This window comes from Acomys minous, assembly GCF_964271855.1.
Source record: "Acomys minous genome assembly, chromosome: 7".
NCBI lineage: Eukaryota > Metazoa > Chordata > Mammalia > Rodentia > Muridae > Acomys > Acomys minous.
In genome coordinates, this window is record NC_140488.1 from 105,347,528 (window position 1) to 105,372,808 (window position 25,281).

At 42.1% G+C, this 25,281-nt stretch overlaps 1 protein-coding gene and 1 pseudogene across 7 annotated transcripts in view; one reads left to right on the forward strand and one right to left on the reverse strand.

Moving 5' to 3' along the window:
- The window catches only part of KLF8 (KLF transcription factor 8), a 151,924-nt gene that overhangs the window by 112,079 nt on the left and 14,564 nt on the right, over nt 1-25,281 (forward strand). For 3 of the 6 annotated variants that reach the window (XM_084791097.1, XM_084791098.1, XM_084791096.1), the window contains one exon: nt 17,842-17,915. In XM_084791097.1, the coding sequence (XP_084647223.1) occupies nt 17,844-17,915 (72 nt within the window). In that variant the 5' untranslated portion in view covers nt 17,842-17,843. Of the gene's footprint in view, nt 1-5,048; nt 5,180-5,356; nt 5,878-10,358; nt 10,407-17,841; nt 17,916-25,281 lie in introns of those variants that run through there. The other 3 variants (XM_084791095.1, XM_084791094.1, XM_084791099.1) reach the window with 3 other exon arrangements.
- Nucleotides 15,421-15,914, reverse strand: LOC311602682 (cytochrome c, somatic-like; annotated as a pseudogene). The gene has a single exon. The product of its transcript is annotated as a cytochrome c, somatic-like (transcript).

Sequence of the window (25,281 nt, forward strand, 5' to 3'; positions counted from 1 at the left end):
ATTTATAGGAGTTTGTAGGCCTGCTAGAGCTTGCCTGCCGTGGTATAATGCCCAGAAGATTTCCAATTCTGGCCACATGCTCCTGGCCCACTGGACTTTTCTAAGGTGAGCTTAATTGTGCCTCTGGGCGTCTTAAAGCAAACAGTTGGTTACTGTTTTTATAAATTGGTATGTTTATGTGCAAAAGGATAGGAAATAGAAAGAATACTGGCCGTTGCTTCAGCTTCTATGGCCAGAGAGGAGACTCAAAGTTCAGAGGTTCCACTGTTAAGAGTGCTACTAGTTAACCTTTGAGTTTCCTTTGTGCCAAGACAGTGCTTTGAAGGCTGTAATCTCACCTGAGCTGAGGTAGGTTTTTTTTTTTCAGGGACTGATTGCTGATCGAAATCTGGAAACTTGAAGCGGGAAAAAGCGGGCTGATTCCTCCCATTCTGGGAAAGAAGCCCTAAAACTTAAATTCACTAGTCACTGCAAAGCCTCCTCTGTGTCTTATTTAATCTCTTTGACAGTTCTGTGAAACAAATACTAACAGAATCTCTGTAAAAAAAAAAAAAGAAAGAAAGAAAGAAAGAAAGAAAAAAGAAAAGAAAAAAAAAGAAATCCGTATAGAAACTGCTGTCTAGGGACATGGAAAGCTTTGCTCAACTTTGCACAGCTTATAAACCAAAACTCCCTCCCAGTTTTCCACGTCTGGTCTTCTCAGCTACGCAGACAGGCTTCATCCACGTGTCTTTGGAATTCTTTGCTGCCAGTAACCTTAGTGTTGTCCTCTAAGACGTGGGAGGAACTCAACACTGGTTCAACACTAGCAGGAAGGCAAAAGGTCTCCTTCTAGCTGAGCTTCCAGGGAGACTTCCCACTAGGGAACTGCAGAGCAAAAAAAAAAAAAAGTCCCCACCTGGTCTGAGCTATGCACTGCTTTGGGCAATATTTTTGTTTGTCTCAGGAACAACAGTGACAGAAGAGGGCAGCTTTTTCAGTATATGTTCTACGTGATACCCCTCCTTGTCTCCAGGCTGTTCTACCCTGCTGGGTCCCAGAATCCTGTCCCTTGTCTTGTTTCCACCCTTCCCTGATCACCTTAGGCCCTTTTTCTGCCATGCATTCTCCTCAGCCTGAGCTTTTCAAGTATTTGAAAACTGTTGTTGTTGTTCTAGTGGGAACAGGGAGGGTGGACGCCTCCTCCTGAGGCTTTCCCTCTTCTTCTCCCTCTAGCCATCCTTCTGGGCTCCACCCTGGTAGTTTGTTGGCTGGCATTTGGGAGGAGGAAGAGAAGCAGGAGAAGGATGAGAAGGAAGGGCAGGAAAGAGCAGCATCTTCTGAGACCTGGGTGTCTGTAGGCTTCCTTTCAGTTCAGCATGGAATTTAACTCTAACCTTCCCGGCTTCTTTACACGTGTAGAAGAGAGTAGAAGGTTTGTTTCTGCAAGCACTCAGTCTGCCTTGTGCTTCAGATGCAATGGAAGAGGCAGATGCAATGGAAGAGGTTGAAGATCTTGCAGGTTACTATTTATTTCTTAAGCCGCCTAAGAAAAAGGGAGCCTGTGGTGCTTCCTCGAAGGAAGAAACATTACAACATCTGGTCCTTCATGTCTGTCCCCTTACAACCTTCCATCTGACATAAAGGACATCAGCCATGCTGATTATTGATATGACAAGAGGCCAAGAACAAGGGTGGGTACGGTTCAGTGGTTGAGTGCTTGCCAAACATACACAATGCACTGGCTTCGATCCACAGTATGGAAAAATAAAGAACCAAGACAAAGACCATCAAGGAAAACGCCTATCTTTCCCATTAACTTTACCACTGTGGTGCTGGGGTACATAGTTACTTGCGAGTCACTTTGCATTCTCATTCAAGCAAGACGGATATCATGTCTAAAAACTACAAAGGAAAACTGTGGACCAATAGACAGGATTATAATGAAGTCGAGGGATCCGAAACTGGAAAATCTAGGAGAGAGTGGGTGACTTTAGTTCGTCGTGTTGTAGCATAGGTGCTCAGCATATTTCAATGGAAGAATGGCTAAGAAAGAGTCTCGAGTTTATTCACCTAATATTTAATAATTTACTTGGTTTTCCCAAAAATCTACATTTGACAATCTGATACAGTGGTTCCCATATAATGCAGTTGAGGCAGAAAAATACTAGGGTGTAAAGTAAATCAGAGAACCAGAAAAACTCTTAGCAAGAGTATAAATTATTTGATTATCTTTAAATGGACACATCTAGCCGGTGGCATATGCCTTTAATCCCAGCACTCGTGGGGTGGGGGTGGGGGGCAGAGGCAGGTGGATCTCTTTGAATTCGAGGCCAGCCTGATCTACAAAGTGAGTCTAGGACAGCCAAGGCTACACAGAGAAACTCTGTCTCAAAAAAAAAAAAAAAAGTCAAATGGACACATCTTCTGGAGCCTGCATAAACTGGACAGAGAATTTCCCCATGACTGAAGGGTACACCTAGCCTAGATAAAGAATTCTAGTGGCTATTGATGTTAAATTTTATTACAGGAATCTACCTGTCTTCATTTATTAGTTTTTGATAGAAATAGTTTTATATCTTTGAATCTAAAAATCTTCCATCATTACTGAAGATAGCCTTGCACTAGTGAAATATCCACCACCCCCTGCCTTTTTTTTCTTGGTTTTTCAAGACAGGGTTTCTCTCTGTAGCCCTGGCTGTCCTGGACTTGCTTTGTAGACCAGGCTAGCCTCAAACTCACAGCGATCCGCCTGCCTCTGCCTCCCTGAGTGCTGGGAGGCGTGCGCCACCATGCCTGGCTTTGAAATATCCTTTTTAAAAAAGCAATAGTCTCCATATTTTATACACGAAGAGCAGGATTCAAGGGACAAAGTGACCATTTAAAAATATGTAGAATTGTATGTACATTGTATGTCTCTCTCCTAATAAGGGCGGGGGTGTAGGCAGTGATGGAAATATGGTATAGAGAGATAGCAAGGCACTTATAAAAACCCCTACGCTAGGGATATTCTTTCACATAGCAGGTGCATGTGCCTGGTGTTTAATCTTTGTCCCTTGGTTTCTACATATAGGAATGACAGTGATACTACTTACCTGTACCACTGCCACTGTCAGAATGATTCCATGGGGCTTAGAACAGAGCTCAGGACATACTTACTGCTCAGTAACTATTAATGATTCTGATACCTAGCATCTATATTATAGACACACTAACTAACACTTGATGCCTAACCTCCAGGACTTTCTAGTGTAGTAACAAGGAGACGTAGCTAAGACAACACATAGGTGCCTAGTGGTGCAGAAGGAAATGTTCAGTTCTTGCTGAATGAGTTAAATAGGGAGAGCAGATGACCTTTGCCTGGTCCTTTAAGAAAAGGTGGGCACAGGGTTTAAGCCACTTCAGAATGAGAAGGTAAGGTGTCTCGTGAGCCAGACGTTGGAAAAAGCCTAGGATTATCAGGGATTTCGAATCTGGGTAAGATCTAGTAGAACAGCAAAAACCCTGCTGCTTGAGATACAGGCAAGGGCAAAATCATCACAAAAGGTTACAGGAGTCTGAGGTGTTGCCTTGGACGGTTGGGTTGTTGGTAAACTACCAGGGGAAGAAGAGATTATTTGGGGACAGAAGAAAAAAATGAGATGTTTCAAACATATCTGAGCAGAAACAACAGTTAAGCAAATGGACATACATGCTGGGCACATACTGATCTGTGACCCTCAGTTTTCTTATTCTTTTTTTTTTTTTTTAAAGAAGCTGTGAGTGACACTGCATGCCTCTAAACCTAGAACCAAGGAGGCTGAGGCAGGAGACTGGTGAGTTTGAGAGACAGCCTAGACTACATTAGTTTGAGTTCTAAAGACTACTTCCCATCTCAAACAAACAAACAACATCAAAAAATGAGCTACGTACTCAGCTGACTGGTAGAGTGCTTACTTAGAATACACTAGGCCCTGAATTCAATCCTCAGTACTCCCAGACGGGGCATAAAATATAGTGCTACCTACTGTTCAGAGTTGTTATCAGGAATAAAGGAAAACTGATGACTATAATGGTACCTGTCTGAGTGAACTGCCCATATGAGATGCTGAATACATGGAACATATTATTTCTCTGGCTTGGCTGCTCTCTCTCATCCTATCTTTTGTTTCTTTTCTCTCTTTTGCCTTCCCTTTAACAGAATTGTGGTAGGGAAGAGACACTGGAAGGTGGCTGTGGTTGTCTGTGACTTCCTGGGTTTCCATTAAAATGAACTACAGAAGGACTTTAAGGCAAGGGCAAGAAAATGCTGGAAACGTGGCTTCTATTCTATGGGTTCAGTTCTTCAGGGATGTTAGCCAATGCTTGGCTGAGAGGCGGTCTCAGGAGGTTGAGAACTCTATTCTTAGAGAGCTGGTAGCTGGGAGACTCAGAAAGCCTTTCTGAACTCTCCCTACCAGGGCCACAGGGTGTTAGCAATTCAGGTTCAACTCTGCTTTTAGCCACCTTCTTCTCTATCCTCACCTTCTCTTATCTATTGCTAGAAAATTCACCCAGCTCCAATCTCCTTTCCTCTTAAGCATCATCCCTAAAAAGACACTGTGACCCCTCTGTCCTTGCTACTGCCACACGTTGCCATGGAGAACTGGGAGGGTAAAAATCCGCTTACAGTTAGCATTTTTTCTGGCACTCTCCATCCCTTTCTTCCTAGACATCCCTTACTCCTCACCACACCCTTTTCATCTTCCTCTGGAGAGCTTAAATCCCGGAGGATAGGTGACCAACTAGTGTGCCTGAAAACCTGTGTCAGGGACTAAAGATGCACTGAGATGGATTTCAGTCGTACCTGCTGCTGCAGGAGGCCCACAGAGACGGCCGCCACGGGCGGGCGAGGCCAGCTCCCAGCGCCTAGGTCTCGCCCCACCCCCTCCCCTGTCCCCCGCCTTTTCTGCCTTACAGATCTCCACCCCCTCCTACTCCACTCCCCCCTAGCGGCAACTTGTCCCTTTTAAGGAACTCCACCCTAGGTGGAGTCCTCGTGGTAGTCGCACCTCTCTTGTGGGCCTAGTTCTGTCAGAGAAAGAGCTAAAGCACTCCACCTACTCAGGTTGCCTGGCGGGCGCGCAGGCTGTGAGCTCACGGGCTGGGTGTACCAGTGGAGCAGCCAGGTACCACCGAGAAGTCTCTCAGGCGCGGTCCCGCGGGAGTGCCTCCCACTCAGGTAGAAGCCCCTGCCCTGGGCCGGTGTTTTCCTATATGTTTCGACCAACCCTGGCGTTTTTTTTTTCAACCTTTCTTTTTAGGAAGGCGCCTGGTGTGCAGCGCTAACCTCTGTGTGGAGGGGCTCCTCTGGCGCTCTCTTCCTTGTGGGTCTTGACTGACTCCTTCTGGTCTCAACTTTGCGTTCAAGTCGTGCTCTGAGCTTCGGGAGCTTTGCCGAAACCCCGCCCCGCCTCACTAGGCGAGGGTGTGAGGAGTTCTGAGGTGGGTGGAGAATAGGCTTGGCCGGAACTGAATCGGTTGAGGTAAAAGGGGAACGCAGGAGCTTCAGCGCTCGCCACTTCGCTCTGGAGAAGCAGCTGTATTTTTAGCACCGCGAAGGCTGCAGTGGGAGGATTCTTTTTAGGAAGTCGGGGCTTGGATGCTTAAAAGCTTTGTTTCCCTTGTTTCCAGGGTGGCCCAGCTGGGTCTGAATTGATTTCGTTCCTTTTTCGTGTTCCCCATCCTTTTCCAAGCTGGAGAAAACGGGGAGGTGGGGGATTAAGAAAGCGAAGGCTAAAGCGCGTTACCAGGCGCGCTGTCAGACATGGGCGGGTGCAAGGGGAACAGCTGTCTTGAGATCAGCTCTGGAGTACGAGTCTCCGGGAGGACTGCAAGAGCTCCGGACACTTCAGGAGTCCTCAGCTAGAGACGCGGGCGGTAAGTGACTCGGTCCTCCTCCGCTCTCCTGTCCTCAATCTAGGTTCCAACACCCCCCCCCCCACCGGCTGCTGCCGCCGCCGCTGCTGCCGCCACCGCCGTCGCCGCTGCCGCTGCCGTCGCCACCGCCAACCGCACACACCCACTTGGCTTTGGGTTTTAGCAGTGAAGTGAGATGGGGGGGCGTGTGAACGGAAGGGGTAAGAACATTATGTGGAATTAAATTAAACTCAGTGGAAAACGAGTTCTCTTAAGGATTCTGAAAAGAGACTAAGAGGAGAGGGGCAATTCAGGGGGCTTTGGGGGAAGAATTAGAAGGAGACAGGAATGGATAGATTTGTCTAGGTCAGTTTGTCCTGTTTCCAGTGCTACGGGTCTTCCTTAAGTGGTAAGGTTTGTTTTAACCCCGTGCGTCCAAAGTCTCAGCGAGAGGGGAGAGGGTTTGGAAGAACAGTAATCCCACTTACGTCACCCCCCTTTCTCCCCCCCCCAAGCAGTAGCAGGTACCTTGAGATGCTTCTAAAAGGGGGGGGGGGGAGAACCGGCGGTGAAGAGTTAGTCGGGTGCCTGGCCTATTAGTACTGACGGTAAGACCCCTTCTGCCAAGGAGCTGCATAGGGCGTGCCAGCTTAGGGCTGAGCTTGGTTGCTGGAGGAAGCCAAAGCATAGCCCTGGCTAGGCTCTTTAAGATGTGGCCAAGAGGTTAATTCGTGTAGATGGAAGATCAGCCGGAATTGCTGTGATTACCAGCACAAAAGGACTTCCTTAGCCACAAGGTGAAGCTTTTTGTACTTTGTTGACCCTAACAATCTTGTAGAAACTCAATCGCGTCCTAACAGGTGGCCAGGGGGACGATACTTCATTTTCTCTAATATTGTTGGTATTGCAAAAACAATTTATAAAGTACTTGTACGCTCTTAATCTAATAGTGACGGAGAAAAGAGAGGAAAAAAAAGAATCATCTGTAAATTTGGGTTTTAAACTAGAGATAGTTGGTTTGCGGTAATAAAAAGATCTACTTTGAAACCCTCCTGCCGCCACTAGTTGTGTGCCGGTGCTGATGTTCTGCTCCTCTGCAGGATTCATGTTAAAAATTCTTACTCAGAAAATATATGTGGCATGGGCTGCTGCTACTTGTCTGTTTTTCATTTTCTTTAGTTTTTTCTCTGGAGTGCTGCGGGTAGACTCAGTGTTTTGCTCTCCTTAAAGAACGTTCCCGCCGGAGGGAAAGAGGACCTGTGCGGGCCGAACAGCTTGCGCAAAGACAGGCTGGAATACATGTCCTATTTGTTTGCGATTTAACATTGTTCCTACTGGATTTTATCAGCTGCAAAAGAAAGGGCCACTAATCTGCTAAACTTCTGATTCTTTGGTTAGTTTAACTAAGCTGATGAAGCCCACAGGACCTTTGGACAGCAAATCAATGATTCATAAATGACTCCCATCCTCTTCAAAGTTTAGGGGGGTGGGTAACCCTTATGAGAGAGGCATTAATTCTTGGAAACTGTTGATGAGACAGGCTAGGCAGTGTCCTCAGGTTAGCTTAGAGGACAGATCGCTAAGAAAATGCAGGAAGGGTGCAAATCTAACTTCACATGTGTAAGTTACCAGTGTAACGACGCAGTCCGTTCTCAAGGCCACTTTCACAGCATTAGAATGCTATGGAACTGTCTTGCTTTCAGAGCACATGGGAACGAAAATTGGTGGGAGAAAATGATCAGGATGGCCACCTTCATTTTTCTAGTATATGCATTTCAGATATGAGACTCTTGATGGTTCTGCTGTTGGGGTGTTTTTTGTTTTTTATTGCCAAGGTACCAAGACTAGTTTTTTTTTTTTTTTTGGTTTTCCGAGACAGGGTTTCTCTGTGTATTCTTAGCTGTCCTGGACTCACTTTGTAGACCAGGCTGGCCTCGAACTCACAGTGATCCACTGGCCTCTGCCTCCCGAGTGCTGGGATTAAAGGCGTGTGCCACCATGCCCGGCCCAAGACTAGTTATTATTAGTGTTTCTAGAATGTCTGTTTCTTATGTGAGGAGGTGGAGATCGGCTACTCATCCTTTTTTTTTTTAAAAAACTCTGGCACAGGCTTTCTTTTTTCTTTTTTCTTTTTCTTTTTTTGGTTTTTCCGAGACAAGGTTTCTCTCTGTAGCCTTGACTGTCCTGGACTCACTTTGTAGACCAGGCTAGCCTCGAACTCACAGCAACCCTCCTGCCTCTGCTTCCCGAGTGCTGGGGTTAAAGGTGTGCGTCTCCACTGCCTGGCTTGCACAGGCTTATTAATGTTTGATACATTTAGGTGTTTTATGTATTTTTCTTTTTATTTATGTGTTTTTGTATGTGGCTGGATGGGTGAATGCTGCTCGTGTAAAGAAGCCAGAATTACCGGTAATTGTGAGCTGCTGGAAGTGGATGCTAAGAACTGAACCTGGGTCCTCTGGAAGAGCAGGAAGCACTCAACTTTGAGCCATCTCTCTACCCCAATACATTTATATGTTTACCTTCCTTTTGAGTCACTTGCTCTTTATGAGCCCACTTAAATTGTTGAATGAAGGAAAAACAGCCTTGGGATACAGAATTCATTTAGCGTATTGACATACTGGATGTTAGGCACGGAGGAAAAAAAGGTGCAGCTTAAAATACACACACATACACACACACACACACACACATTTGTACATTGAAGGATCTGGTATATTATTGGAACTTTAAAAAAATGGTAACAAAGAAAAAATGGTGACAAGGTCTTATTATGTAGTCAGGTTGCCCTTGAACTCTCAATCCTCCTGCCTCAGCCTCCTGAATGCTAGAATTATAGGCACGAACCATTGTAACAAGTGAGAAGTTTTTAAAGCTCATTTTCTGTTTGAATTTTTTTCTTTATCCTCCTACTGTATTCTTATTCTTATTTAAGTCCTACTGATGTTCCTGCCCTCCACAACAGATCTTCCTTATATCCTCAGCTATTGTTCAGACTCTCAGCTCTTAGATGTTCTTCTGTAAGACAAATAAACTCTTATAATATGCTTGATTTTTATGTGGTTCCTGGGCAGTATTTATAGTATTCCGTCCATCATTCGGCCCTACTTAAAAGTCATTACTTTGAGCCGGGCATGGTGGCTGTAATGTCAGCTCTCAGGAGGCAGAGGCAGGTGGATCTCTGTGAGTTCGAGGCCAGACTGGTCTACAAAGTGAGTCCAGGACAGCCAGGGTTACACAGAGAAAATCTTTGTCTCAAAAAAGACAAAAAGAAAAAAAAAAGTCAATACTATGAAACTTCCCTTCCTTTTGTCTCCATAAATACTGGTTTGAAGCACCACATCACTGTTCCTGAATTTTCTGGAAACTTTACTACCTTCTGCTGCATTTTTCGTTGTGTTCATAACTGTGTCCTTTTTGAGACTGAGGGCTACTTGATGACACTCAATATTATTGTCTCATAGTCCTTACCTAAATCACCTTTCCCTTATAAACACTTGGTATATATTTTTGTGAGGCCTTATTATCTTGGGTCTTACTCCCCCCCCCCAGACAGGGTTTCTCTGTGTAGCCTTGCCTGTCCTGAAACTTGCTCTGTAGACCAGGCTAGCCATGGAACTCAGAGATCACCTGACTCTGCCTCCTGAGTGCTGGGATTAAAGGCATGCGCCAACACCCTATCTAAGCTCTTATTCCAAACTGCCATATTTTTGGTAAGTGAAAAGAAACCTGATTGGTGTGATTGGCCTAAGTGATCATCCATTATGGTTACAATTGAAATACAAGGAGAGAATGAATGCCATCTCTTTATCCGAAAGTCAACGTGAGACCACATTTGATTTTCTTTCTGGCTTATGTATGGATATTATTTATTTAGGCTTTATAAGTAGAAGTTAGATTTCTGATCTGTTAACCCCAACTTAACTTTATCACCTAGCCTCTTTCCTTATTTCTAAAGTGATATGCTTCTTCTTGACTATAAATAATGTATTTAAGTGCAGGGTCTCACCAATTATGTTGTTTTGAGTGCTTTGTTTTACTTTTTTTTAAAAAAAGATTTATTTATTATTTATTACGTATACAGTGCACATTAGATCACATTATAGATGGTTGTGAGCCACCGTGTGCTTGCTGGGAATTGAACTCAGGACCTCTGGAAGAGCAGTCAGTGCTCTTAACTGCTGAGCCATCTTTCCAGCCCCTGTTCTACTTTTTAATGTTGTGTATCTGCAGGGGAGAAATACAAATTATTGGGCAGCAAGTTAGTGGTAAATCTTCAGAACACTCTAGATGCTCTATAAAATATACAAAAAGATGTTATCTGTGTATTTAGGCTTTTAAAAAGTACAATTTTTATGTTGTTAGGAATCGAATTCAGGGTCTTGCATATGCTTAAGTAAGGTTCTATCACTGAAACTTAGCCCATGAGAGTTTGAAGGTACAGTGATGTAACTCTAGTATCTTCTTAAGATTTTCTGATCTGCCTGGCGGTACCTGCAGTGAAGGCGGAGGCTACACATGCCTTTGATTCCAGTACCTGGGAGACAGCAGTAAGTAGATCTCTGTGTTCGAGGACAACATGATCTATAGAGAAAGTTCCAGGAAAGCCAAAGTTACACAGAGAAACCCTGACTTGAGAAACAAATAGAGATACCGTATTTTTTGGACTATAAGACACACCTGACCATAAGATGCACTCAGTTTTTAGAGCAATAAAACAAGAAAAACAGTAAAAACAGAAATTGGACCATAAGGCACACCCTAATTTCCCCCCACTCTTGGTGGGAAATGTGTCTTATGGTCTGAAAAATACAGTATTTCAAACCACTAACAGTTTGGCATTTTGTTGTAACTACCACCTTACCATTTTAATGTTCTCCTCAGTGAATTAGAGATTGCAGTAGAAACTACTTGATTGAATGGCATTGAGAAACATACTGCTTTAATGTTGTAAAAACACTTTAGCCGGGCGTGGTGGCGCATGCCTTTAATCCCAGCACTTGGGAGGCAGAGGCAGGTGGATTGCTGTGAGTTCGAGGCCAGCCTAGACTACAAAGTGAGTCCAGAACAGTCAAGGCTACACAGAGAAACCCTGTCTCGGAAAACCAAAAAAAAAAAAAAAAAAAAAAAAAAACCCCAAAATAAAACACTTTAAAAACTTATGAAAGTATAGCAAGCAGTGAGAAAATGTAGTTGTATCTCTAATGTCTTATGCACAAAAAACTAAGCTTTTCCTTCTTTCTCAGTTTCCTCATCCACCTAGTTGGCAAAATATTTTCCTGCCTGTCTGTTTCCTAACATCTTTCCTTTTATCCTAAAAAGTACTACAACCTTAATTTAGGCCAGAGGTTTAAATAATTAGCCTATATACCAATTATAGCTCTCATAAATGCTTTGTTTTCCCTAAAAAATTTAAACTCTCATTTAGCAGATTGTTTATTTTGCTTTTCCTTATTGGTTATATTTTAAATTGGTAACATTCCATATGGCTCAAGACCCAGCATAAACAAAAAGCTATACAGTGAAAATTCTCTCTTGTCCGTTAACCACTTGTCCTTCTTCACTGAAGGCAGCTGAAGTTAATAGTTTACTATGATTCGTTGTGGAGATTTCGAATATATCAAATAATGAATATACACACGTATACACTGTTTAACTTTTTTCCTTTGCTTTATTATTTTTTATCTGGTTTCATTTTGTTTTTATGCATTTAATTAAAATATAATTATATTATTTCCCCTTTCTCTACATGTATATTTGCCTTTTTATCCCTTAATATTTTAAATTTATTTTTGAGATTGTAATTTTTTTTTTCAAAACAGGGTTTCTCTGTGTAGCCCTGGCTGTCCTAGACTTGCTCTGAAGACCAGGCTGGCCTCACACTCATAGAGATCCACCTGCCTCTACCTCCCGAATGCTGTGATTATAGGCGTGCAACACTGCGCCCAGCCTTGAGATTGTAATTTAATTATAGTTTCCCTTCCCTTTTATATATAAATAGTAACATATTCTGCATATTGTTCTACTGTTTGCTTTACCTATTTAAAAATATACTTTGGAGATATTTCCCTATAGGTTCATAAAAATGCTTCATTGTTCTGTTTGTATAATTTTTGCTGTATGGTTAAGGACTGATTTATTTAGCCAGTCTTCTATTGATCAACACTTAGGGTATTTGCAAATGTCTATAGTATTTTTAATAGGAATGAAAACTCTTTAGTATATGTAGGGCTGTTAAAACAAAATCCCACTAACTGGATGCTTTAAACAACAGAAGTTCTGATTTTTTAGTTCCAGAGGCTAGACTTTAGGGATGGGGTCTCAGCATAGTCAGATGTGCTGCGCAGGCTGCTTACCTCCCTTCTTTGCTGTGTAAGTGAAGAGACAGAGAAGTCTCTTGTTTCTTCTTAAGGGATTAATCTTCTGTGATTAGTGTACTACCTGTATGACCTCATTTACTTTTAATTATTTCCGTGAAGACCATATCTCCAAATAGTCACCTCAAGAGTGAGGGCTTTTATATACAGATGGAGGGGGGCGGGAATCAAGCCACTTTGCCTAATCTCAGACTCTTAAAAATTGGCTGTTTGTCAACATTTTAAAGTTGGATTTCATTTAAAATCTAAGTTCCATTTTCTTTTCAATAATTAGATGATAGGAAAGGGTTAGATTTTATATGATATTGCAGAGCAGTGAGTCTGCAGCTGTGGCCTTTCTTTTTCTTTTCTTTCTTTTGGTTTTTTTGAGACAGGGTCTCTCTGTGTAGCCTTGACTGTCCTGGACTCACTTTGTAGACCAGGCTGGCCTTGAACTCACAGAGATCCACCTGACTCTGCCTCCCAAGTGCTGGGATTAAAGGCATGCACCACTACACCTGGCTCGTTCTTTTTCTCAACAGATTCTTAAGTGCTGTGTGCTAATTGTGATTGCTGCACATTTTGTCTTATGATTAATACCACAGTCAGTTGTACACTTTTTTTTGGTCAGTTGTACTCTTACTCTCTTTGTCAATAACAGAGCTTGTTGTGAAGGTATGAAAGTACCTCCATTATTATTTTCAACTTTACCAAACTATTCCAAAGTGCAGGGTTGTAGTATTTTTTTCATTTAAAAAGATTTTTTGAGAATTTTATACATGTATATAATGAAATATTATCATATCTGCCTCTCATTTCCCCCATTCCAACTTTACTTCATTTGTTTCCCCCCTCCCAAATTCATTTTCTCCTCCTTTTTGCTTTTTATAAGTAACCTTCTGAGCCTATTTAGTGCTACTTGTACACATGTGCATGGATGTGGAGCCACCTACTGGAGGGAGCATATGCAACCTAACTGATGGCCACACCCCCAAAGACAACAATAGGTTCTTAGCTAGAGGCGGAGCCTTGTGGGCTTCTCCATTCGTGCTGGACTTTTGCAGGTCCTGTGCCTGTAAGCACAGTTTCTGGGAGCTCCTGAAGAGTGAACCATGCCATGTTTAGAAGAAAGCATTCAAGTATTTTTAGGTAGAAAAAGAGCTTCTGTATTGAGCATCATACCTGGATTCAGATCCTGGCTCAGTCGTTTCCATTTGACGTGGCTTTAGCGTGTCTCGATCTCTCTGCTCCTCTATTTCCTTGTATGTATATGGCATCAACAGTAGCACCTGTTTTATTCGTGTATAAAAGAAAAGGAGGCTTGAAATCACCATGGGGGTGGGGGTGGGGGGTGGGGGGAGGACAACATGGATGAGAACACTGGAGGCTGTGCTACCGTGCTCCCTGCATGGCTGGGGACTGTACAGGTGATATTGCAGGATGTGAACCCCCAGAATTGTTAAGCTAAATTGATAAGTGGCTTAGACCTTTACAGTGTGACTGTATTTTTGTACCTTTTGTGATTTGTTTTTCCAACGGAAGCACCCAGATTAAAGAAGTAATCCTTAAAATTTACATGGAGATTTTATAATTGCATCATGCAAAGTGTGTGTTGTTATGCTTTATCTTGTTGACAACCATATAAGGGACAGGGTTAAGCTCACATATCTGTGTTTTGCACACAAGAAAATCCAGGTGTAGAAAGGATCAGTGATTCTCCTGGAGTCACCCAGCTCTTTTCTGGCATATTTTGTCACTTGTCTCTTCATTTCTTCACAGTGTTTTACTACTTGAAACTTGGACGCCTGCCTTACGTTAATAGCGTAATACTCAGTCTCATTTTCTCACAGTAACATTTACCCATGGTGTAGATTGTCAGCCTTCAGTAGTTTTGTATTGACATCGCTCTTCTTGAATCCCTGTTTTTACCTTCCTCCATGGCACTTTCTTTTTTGGGGGGGAGAGGGTGTCTTTCTGTTTGTTTGTTTGTTTTGAGACAGGGTTTCTCTGTGTAGCCCTGACTGGCCTGGAACTCATTCTGTAGACCAGGCTGGCCTCGAACTCACAGCGATCCGCCTGCCTCTGCCTCCTGAGTGCTGGGATTAAAGGCGTGCACCACCACACCAGGCCCTTTTGGGTCATTTTCTACATTGATGATCTCAGAGGGTAAGCTACTGCATCTCCCCCTGCCTCTCTCTCTCTCTCTCTGACACTTTTCTTATTTTTAAGATGGCTATGTGAGGCCTCAGCACTAAGTAAATAAAGGAAACAGTACTACTTACATTATAGTTGCCAGGATTAAATGAGCCAATCACAGAAGAGCAGTGCACTAGCTGAGGCTCTAGCTCAGTGCTACAGTACTTGCCTCGCATGTGTAAGGCCCTGACTTTGTCCTCAGCACTGCAGCACTCTCAGAAAGCAAATAAGCAAAAGAAAACCAAACCAAGAAGAAGTACGCAGCACTCAGTTTATACTGTTGTGACTGCTCTGTGCTGCTCCACCATCATTTCATTAGCACCATGCTATTGTTAAACAGTGAGCCTGAGTGATTTGCTAAACCCCCTTTCCAGCACTAACATTACTCTCTCTAGCCTTACAAGACATATAATGAAATGACGTGGAAAAAGGGAAAGGAAGAGAATATTTTCTGTGCTAAGTGTTGGTAAACACTGTATGCTTATTTACTTAAGTCTTACAATACTCCGTGGGCTGATGCTATTACTGTTGTCATAAGAAGCTCAAAAATCCTTGCCCAACCGATTGTTACTGTTAGAAAGTTTTGACCTGGTAGTGGTGGCACTTGTATATAATCTTAGCACTTCATAAGCCACGGCAGGGGGCATTGTTATGAGTTCCAGGCTAACTTGGGCAACAACATAGTGAGAGCCCATTCCCCCCCCCAAAAGGGTGCAGTAGGAAGAGGGTTGCTAACATATTTGGAGCCAAGATATAGCAACATAGAAAAATAAACAACAAATTTAAAATCAATTATTTTGTCTATTGGATATCAGGAAATGAGGAAACTTTTCCTAGTTGAAAAGCAGTAATATACAAAGCCGCTTACTTTGGGAATAAAAGGAAAACTTCTGAGACATCATCAGAATTTAGAGGGTTTTTTTTGTTTTTGTTTTTGTTTTTTTTTTTTTACTATAAGTCAGTTTTACTTGAATCAGGACTGTCCAACAAAAACATCGTTAGCCATTCATGATCTCAATTTGGGGGTATGAATTAAATTACGGTGTACATTAAAAGCCATGAGACAACTGTTTTGTAATAAATAAGGCAGTGGAATTACTCATTGGTAGCCTTTTTAAGATAAGCTATTAGGTCTGCCTTCTCTCCCTTCTTCTTAATTCCCGCGAAAATCATCTTTGTTCCAGGGATGTACTTTTTGGGATTCTCCAAATACTCCATCAGGGTGTCCTCTCCCCAGGTGATGCCTTTTGTTCTTGTTGGCATCTGTGTAGGAAAATCCAGCGGCCTGACCTGTCTTCCGCCCAAACAATCCATGGAGATTTGGTCCGGTCTTATGCTTGCCTCCCTTTTCCACAGTGTGGCACTGGGCACACTTCTGAACAAAAATCTTCTTGCCTTTCTCGACATCACCCATTTTTAAAAATTCGCTCCGGGCTAGTAGACACCACACACGTTACGACCCGAACACCGACGTCCCGCTCTCTCAGAATTGAGAGAATTTTGACAGGTGAAACTGTTGTCTTCAATTTCATTTGAAACTTCAGAGGCAATACTAGGCCTACCACTACCACCTTGGACTCCAGGCAAGTCAAGCATATGGGCACAAAGAAAATGCAGCAGAGTATTAATCTTAGAGTTAGATGTCTATGAGTCACATTGCATAACTTGAAAAGGTGTTTTGCTTTATCCAACTCTACTTGTCCATCTAGACTTACAGGATTTTACATTATCCTTTGCGGAGCCCTAGTATTATTCTATACAGCCTCCAAGGCTTAGAGTCGTGGAGGAAAATACATACTAAGGAATAAGAACAATTAGGGCCAAATGTCAGAAAACTTCAGAATTTAAGCTCTTAACACACTCACCTAGATGCCTAAGAACATTGTCTGAAATCATGGTAGATGTTCAACAAAGCCGGGCGTGGTGGCATACACCTTTAATCCCAGCACTCGGGAGGAGGCAGAGGCAGGTGGATCACTGGGAGTTCGAGACCATCCTGCCATCCTGGTCTACAAAGTGAGTCCAGGACAGCTGGGGATACACACACAGAGAAACCCTGTCTCAAAAAAGAAAGAAAGAAAGAAAGAAAGAAAGAAAGAAAGAAAGAAAGAAAAGAAAAGAAAGGATGTTCAACAAATTTCTGAATGTTTATCATGATACCAACAGAAAAGGAGCAAGGAGTAAGTATGGTATTTTATGCTTATAATCCCTATGCTTGGGAGGGTAAGGTAGGAGGAGGATTGCTTGTGTTTGAGACCAGGTTGAGCTGCAGTGGTTTTCCTAGAGCATCCTAGACCACAGTGCAAACCACCGTCTTACTCTTACAGAAGAAAAGGGGAGCAAAGAAGGGATGGGGGAGGGCTTTTTATTAAGAAGAAGAAGAATTGAGAAAATGTAGGAAAGCATAAAATAAAATTGAAGAGGTCATGTGTGAAACACACAAGTGGTGCAGTTAACATGAAGGAAGAGGTGTTAGAAGGGATAGCTAAGAGTTTTCCAATTCCCAAGTTGGGAAAAAAGTGTGATGCCAGAAAAAAAAAAAGTTAGGTCAGGTAATTCTCTTATACTCCAGAGGGGGGCACTCAAGAGCTTGATTGGTCACTGCCAGGAAAACTTGCAGGGGTGTTGAAGAATTTGCTTTTCTTCCTTTGCATCCATAGTGTCCTTGAGTTGCCTTCATTTCTAGTAAGGACACATTACAAGTCATCTACTGCCTGCTCTTCAGTTCCTATGGGTTAAGCCAATGCGGGGTTGAGGAAGCACAAGTGTAGTCTGAAATCCGACTAGCTAATTTGTAGGCGAGCTGTAGATTTGGCTTTCTTTCCTTAGCCTCGATTTTTCTCTCTAGTGGAACTGAACTGTGGGTAAATGAAACGAAACCTGTTGCAGAGGAAAACATGAGGTCCTTTTTATGGGATGACTGATGGCTCAGGGTATTTGAATGAAGCTATTAACACCATCTCTTCATAAGAGGAGCAGCTATATAGAGAGGAAGATGAGAACTGTGTTTAACCATGCTTGGTCTATAGGTTTGGCTTTGTACATACATTACTTGGGTAAATACCCTTGTAGTAGTTTCAGAGTCCTTTGCAAAAACAAGTGGAGCAGGAATGGACAGTTTTTGAAACTGTAGAACTAGGTTTATAATCGCCGAAATAGGACACGTTGGAGAGGCTGGAAGAAAAGGATTCACTTACACGAAAGAAGGGAGGTGTTTATATGGGAAGGTGGCCACTAGTGTTGGGGACAAGTGACACTCTTTTCTATGAGTAGATTAGCTTAGAGTCTTTTAATGACTTTCTAGTCTAAAGTTAGTCTGAAAAAGTGTTTATAGAGGACACACAGGCGAAACTTAGGTTTACATGTCATACTCTGTGCCTGTAATGGGGTCAGTATTGTTCTAATAGCTGTTTTTCCCTTGTATCTTTTCTAGGCATGGATCGACTCATAAACCCCCTGGGAGTTCAGATTAAGTCAGAAAGTGATTCAATGCAGGGATTCAAACAGGTGAGCGTTGTGTGAACATTGTTGAAATGAAGCCTCATTGTCAAATGCCATGTATGGGAAGGGAGAAGGGCTAAGGGAAGGTAGCTTTTCCAGAAGTATTTGAGTGACCGGGTGTGAGTTTCAAGGAAGGAGTCAACCTGGCCTTGCAGAAGCAGCTTCCTATTGTTCCCAACGTGTTCGGTGAGGAACTACGACCATTTATTTAGCACTGTCTCATATTTCAGGTTTGTTTATTACATTTCTTCAGGAGCCTTGTCAAACCATGTATTAGAGCTCTCTAAGAAAACATCCTATTAACTCTATTTCCCTGTTAACTGTTCTAGGGAGAACCTGGCTAATGCACGATTTTTAGTGTGTGTGTGTGTGTGTGTGTGTGTGTGTGTGTGTGTGTAGGAAGACATATATAAATAATTTTAAAGAAATTGCCTTTTCTCATTATAGAGGTATGGTAAGTCCAAAACCGGATGGACTAGATAAGCCGAGTACAGAGTTCCTTAATTTATGAGTCACATATGTCACATATATGCTGTGTGCGTCTGTGCGTCTGTGTACTTCATTTTCTTGACGTCACTCCTCATTATATAGCTCTTGTTGGCCTGGCACTCAGAATGCAGACCAGCATGGCCTGGAAATTGGGATAATGTTTCTGCTTCTTCCTATCAAGTTTTGTAATTGCAGGTCTATATCACAATGCCCAGCTAATGAGTGCTATTCTTAATCAGTGAGGGATTGGTCTGTGGCATGTAATTGGATTTAAGTTACGTATGTATTTGGATGAGACTCCTCTGTGATGTTTTAATGATGTTACATTTAATTCAATATCTTGTTTACCTTTGTAGCTGATGCCATTTAGAAACTATTAGTACATCAAAAACTTGCTAGTTGTTGCAAAGATATTCCTGGAGCTTGTCATAGTAATATAAAATAATACTAAAAGGAAGCTTTCTAACTCAGGACATACATGCTGCTCTCCATTTTCTGGATTTATGTAGTCATAACCTAATACAAAGGAGCATTTGGCTGGCGTACCTTGTTTCTAGTTTCTGCTTATTTTCTTGAAGTGGAATCTGTTGGTTGAAACTTGTGTCTTATTATGTCATATATATATCTCTTCCCATGTACATCCTTTGACTGTTAACATCTTACACATTTTCTCTCTCTCTCTCTCTCTCTCTCTCTCTCTCTCTCTCTCTCTCTCTCACACACACACACACACACACACACACACACACACACACACATACACACACACACACACACCATTTTACTTTTGAAAGTAAGCTGCATCAACAATCTTTCCCCTCAATAGCTAGTTATCACTTGCAAATAATCACACTCTCCTATAAAACTCAATCAGAACTACCACATCCGCAAATGAACAGTATTTCCATACTGATAACTAATGGGGACACACACATACACACACATTTCAGAGAGATTTTCAATGGCATATGTTTCTTAAACTTCTTTTTATTTACCGGGACTGTGGCTAAGTAAATGTCTAATCTCCACCACATTTAGGAGCCCAGATTTCAATTTTGTCTCTTCTATAAAATGTTCCCTGACAGTTTAATGCCCATAAACCCCTAGTACACTCATACTCCTGGAATAGTAATTTATTTCTATCAGTCATTCACACAGTTCCACGCATTTCTTGTTCTGGATTGTCAGCAGCAGCATGGAAATACCTCACATCTTGTTGTTGATGATTTTCATCTCCTAAATTGACAGTGACTATCTTCAGTTATTATTATGTCACTTATAGCTAACATTTCTTTCTTGTTTTTTTCCCCTCTTTTAAGATGTATTTTTTTAGTTGGGCATGGTGGCGCACGCCTTTAATCCTAGCACTTGGGAGGCAGAGGCAAGCATATCTCTGTGAGTTCAAGGCCAGCCTGGTCTACAAAGAGAGTCCAGGAGAGCCAGGGATACATAGAGAAACCCTGTCTCGGGGCGGGGGGGGGGGGAGGAAGTTATATATTCTTCTACGAACGTAAAAATGTGTCTTTATGTGGCTGTGCACACTTGAGTGCAGGAGCCCATTGAGGCCAGAGGTATTGATCCTCTCAGAGCTGGAGTTAACAGGTGGTTGTGGGCTGCCCAGTGTGAGTAATAAGATAACAGAAATCCATTCTTTAAGAATCCTTAAAAAGCCTGGCAAGCAGACTCCTGAGTTCCAGGCCAGCCTAGTCTACAAAGTGGGTCCAGGATAGTCAAGACTACATAGAGAGACCCTGTCTCAAAAAACAAAACAAAACAAAACAAAAAAGAATCCTAGAGGTGGGGCTTGGAGAGATATTTCAGAGGTCAACAGCACTGGCTGTTGTTCCAAAGGTCCTGATTTCACTTCCCAGCAACCACATGGTGGCTCACAACCATCTATAATGAAATCTGGTGCCCTCTTCTGGCAGGAGGGGGACATGCAGGCAGAACATTGTATAACTAATACAATAAACAAGTCTTAAAAAAGAATCCTAGAGGCAGAAATCTCAAAGCAAGTTGTTTCGCTGTCCTGGACTGCATGCCAGAGAATAGGTTCCTTGCCTTTCACACATGGGATAGATACAGGCATTCCTTGGCTTGTGGCCCTGTCACTCTGGTATCTGACCATGTGTTCACATCACCTTATGTTGTGGCTCCTATAAAGATACTGACCACTAAATTCCACCCCATAGGTAATCTAGAATGGTTGGTTTTAGGTCCATAATTCTGATTGGTAGTGCTGGCGGACACCTTTAATCCCAGCAGTCAGGAGGCAGAGGCAGGTGGATCTCTGTGAGTTCAAGGCCAGCCTGGTCTACAAAGTGAGTTCCAGAATAGCCAGGGCTACACAGAGAAACCCTGTAATTCTATCTGCAATAATCCTTTTTCCAAATTAGTGGTGTTTATTGATCCTGGGTACTAGGATATGGGCAAATCCTTTTTGGGTGGCCATTCTTCAGTTTCATATGCTGCTTTTGTAATACATAATATAATAAGCATTCAGTTCTTAAAATAATTTTTGCTGATGTATCATTAAAAGCAGTCATACATTAAAAAGAAATTATTTTCTCATTCTTTTCTTTCTTCAGTTTCAAGCTAGATACTAATATTTCCATGCTACATAGTAAACAAATACCTAGAATTTATCTATGCATATATCTATGCATATATATAGTCTATGCTTTCGTCTCTTTTTGTTTTTGTTTTTGTTTTGTTTTTTTTTTTGTTTTGTTTTTTGTTTTTTTGGGACAGGCTCTTGGCATGTAGTCTGGGTTAGGCTGGAACTGAACATCTTCCAGCCTCAGCCCTCTGAGTTCTGGGATTATATATGTATGCATTTCTGATATTCTTTTTTGCAGGGAGGGTGTTTTTTGTTAGTGTTCTAGTGTCTTAAGTTTGTCTCGTTCATTAGTTTGAATAAAGAATTGTCTGATAGTGCTTTAATTTCTAATGCTGTTGAGATGGTAGGGGATATAAGATTCAAAATTCCCTAGGTTTAGATTAAATTTAGCTTTTTAATAATACTCATCTTCATCCATTTTTCTCTAATACTGAAACACATCATGGAATTACTGGAGAAGGGTTGGAATTTCAGAGGGTTAAACTGGCTTTTCGATCAAAATAATGAATGTGCATAATATATGTGTACGCACACACAAGTGCACCGAGGCATGAAAATGATTAGTCTAAACCCAGAGCAAAGCTAGAAGAGACCTGTGTACAAAAACAGCTTTTATCTTTCTCTTGGGGAGGAGCCTGGGTTTTTATCTTGTTACCATGACAACACTCCTTCCTCGCCTTTCTACTTACTGCGCTGCCTGCAGTATTTTGTTCTTTCATTTTCTTTCTTGTCTTGCCTTCCTGCTTTAAAGCTCCCCATCAGAGCTATTTCAAATATAGGAAAAGTAACAGTTTAGTTTTCCTCACTTGATTTCCTTTACTCTCCTTAAGCCAAAGCTGTCTTCATTAGATGTTCAAGAGCTTAGATATTTATGAAAGTGACCACTTTTTCCTTGATTTCTTTGTAGAAGTGCCTTTCTCCATGGTCTCTGGTAATTTGTCAATAAGGAACTTAAGAAAAATGCAGACTCAAATACTCGTAAGAAAAGAAAAAAACACCTGATTAGGATGCTGGGCATTTAAAGAAGACTATGGGAAGTAAAAACATCTTTCAAACCATTCCCAAGTTTCTGGACTTTCTGCATTCATACTTCTTCACAGAATCCAAAATCCTGGAAAGCTGTAGCCTCAAGCTCAAAATAACAAGTACAGAGCTTAGCCATTCTCTCTCTCTCTGAAGACTGGTTAATTATTGACCAGAAAACACTCAAAACCTAAAACTGACCCACAATATTGAAGAAGGAAAAAGGCGAGTTAAGGAGAAAACTCTCCTAGCAGAGCTTTATGTTAATTTTCCCAGGAGCTCTCAAACCTGTAGTTACTGTATTCAATGAAGAATAGAATGTGGAGCCAATCCTTACTCATCCCTGTGAGTCACCCAGACTCTAAGGCTGTAAACGCATTCCTTACATCGTTCCTCTTTAGAATCTCCGACTATAGCATGCTCTGTAGAACAAGAAAATAAAGGAGGTAGTGCATGGGGTTTTGTTGTTGTTTATTTTTGTTTTCTTTAACAATGGTAATTGTTTTATATAAAATATAGGATAAATCATACTGCCTATCAAGATTTTTTTTTACTAAAGTTACTTTGACCATATTTTTAAAGTAACCAATGATACAGTCAAGCAAAAGCATTGCTTATGCTTGTGAATAAATGTGGACTGATTATGTTTAAGCCAAGAAGAAAAGTAGGAAGGGCCTTGACAGCTGCTCTCAAGTGAAGCACATTTTCTTTCTTTTTTAATATTTTAAATCTCTGTTTAAAAAAGATTTATTTATACAGTATTCAGCCCGCAATTGAGCTAACATGCCAGAAGAGGGCACCAGATCACATTCTAAATGGCTGTGAGCCACCATGTGGCCAGGGAATTAACTCAGGACCTTCGGAAGAACAACCAGTGTGCTCTTAACCTCTGAGCCATCTCTCCAGCCCTGTGTAGGACATTTTATTAAGGCGCTTGCACACGTAAGCATTGACACCCAGGAAATACTTGCTATAGGCCAGTTAATTTTCATATAACAAATACACATGAAATCAGTATGTCCAGATGGGAAAATGTGATGATAGTCTTTGAGGAAGCTATAAAAACACTAAGATCTAAAGAACCACCTTCCAACATTTGTTTCAAAGCCTCATGGCAGTGGCAAGAGAGAGCAATGATTTAAGTACCATCACCAGACAGTTTTGGTGAAAAACTAACAAGCCACAAAGCAGCCTTGGTCTATAGAAGCACAACCCAGGATGGATAGTTTGAACAGGACCTATAACATTATCTCTCATCAAAGCAATAAGCATATACTCGTTTCTCTACTTCTTCGTTCAGTTTCCATCCTGGCTATTCTTGACTGTTCTTAGTAAACCGGAGTTACAGTCGACAGAGTAGCAGCTCAGTGCAAGCCCTCGTGCTGGCAGGGTTTTTGTCGGCAGCACTCTTTTTCGAGAAATGGCCTTGGCAAGTGAGGACATTTACAAAATAATCTTTGTTTTGTATTGAAGACTCCGAGTTTTGGGTTCCTTAGAATTCTAGGCCTAAAAAAAACCCATTACAAGTTTTAACTAGGTACTCCCGTGCTGCGTCTGTTTATACATCAGCACAAGTGATCTTAGTATAGAAAATATTAGATGTCAGGCTGAGGTTGGTAATAGTGTACACTGGTCCTGCAGAGGGTCCTGAGTTCAGTTCCCAGCACCCCTCCCCCCGTATCAGCCAACTCATAATCATCTGTAACTCTGGGTCCAGGGAATTCAATTTCACAGTGCTCCTCTTCCTATGCTTTCTTCCGTGGTTTCATAAGCATCTAATGCTATCTGTCAGCTCAGGTGTGGATTAACCCTTTGAGAAAGGGGTCAGTAAAAGCCTGTTGGCAGGAGCAGGTGTGGAGTCCGCTGAAGATGAGAGGGATGAAATTATCAAGAAGTGCTTTAATGGGCAGTTAGGACCATTTGGTGCTCACATAGAGGACTTAGGTTCAGATCCCAGGACCTGGCTTCCACAGACATCTAGACTCAACGTGCACATACCTACACATGCATACATAATTAAAGATAAAAGTAAATCTTTTTAAGAAAAACAATAGCAAAAATAAGAAAAGGTTACATTGAACAACTTAAGCTTCTATTGTAGCTCCTTTCTCAGCATCATCAAAAGTCATGGTAAGAAAAAAAAACCCCTCTGGAAATGGATAGCCTTCCTATTCTGCTTATAGATTGTTTTGGTTCTACTTCTTGTACCAGTGAATGAAGCCAGTCAGGCAGAGACAAGTGGGAATGTGGGGGGGCGGGGGAAATGGTAGCTTAAATCAAGTTGAGAGATTCCAAGTTTAGTAAAGCCACATTTAGTAGAACAGTTATTTTTTTAAAGTGTGTGTGTGTGTGTGTGTGTGTACGTGTGTGTACGTGTGTGCTCGTGCATGCTCCTTTGTATGAACACCATGAGTGTGCATGTGCCCCCTCCCCAGGCTAGAAGATGACGTTGGATCTCCTGGAACTGGAATTATTACAAGTAGTTGTGAGCCACCGGCTGTGGGTGCTGGGCACTCACCCTAAATCCTCTGCATGAGCACCAAGTGCTCTTAGCCACTGACCCATCTCTCTGGCTCCACTAAAGCACTTCTTCATAATCCACCACTCTAGTCTTCACCTGACTCCACACCTGCTCCTGCTAACAGGATTTTCCTGACACCCCCCCCCTTTTTTACACAGGGGCTTAATCCACACCCGAGTTATGGATAGCATTAGACGCTTATGAAATGATAGAAGAATGCATGTGGAGAAGCACAAAGAAAAAAAAATTTTTAAAATTAACCCAAGCTGAGAAGGGAGGCTTGCAAGTCAAGAAATGTCTCAGCAAGCAGACGATAAGCAGATGGCAGTCTGCCTGAGTTCTGGAGGTTGAGTGTAGGGTTTTTTTTTCCCCCTGTGCCCTTACTCAATCCCAGAATGTACTTGCGGGTGGAGGGAGTCTTTAAATGAGGTCACAGCAAGAAGACACTACCTCTCCATATTTCTAAGCCCTTTCAGAATCCAGGTCCTTATTTTCTCCCATCACTTTTTAAAATAGTTACTACTAAATACCATCATCATGCCTTATATTTATTTATTTATATTAGTTTTTCGAGACAGGGTTTCTCTGTGTAGCCCTGGCTGTCCTGGGCTCACTTTGTAGACCAGGCTGGCCTTGAACTCACAAAGATCCGCTTGCCTCTGCCTCCTGAGTGCTGGGATTAAAGGCGTGCGGCACCACTGCCCAGAAAGGCAAATCTT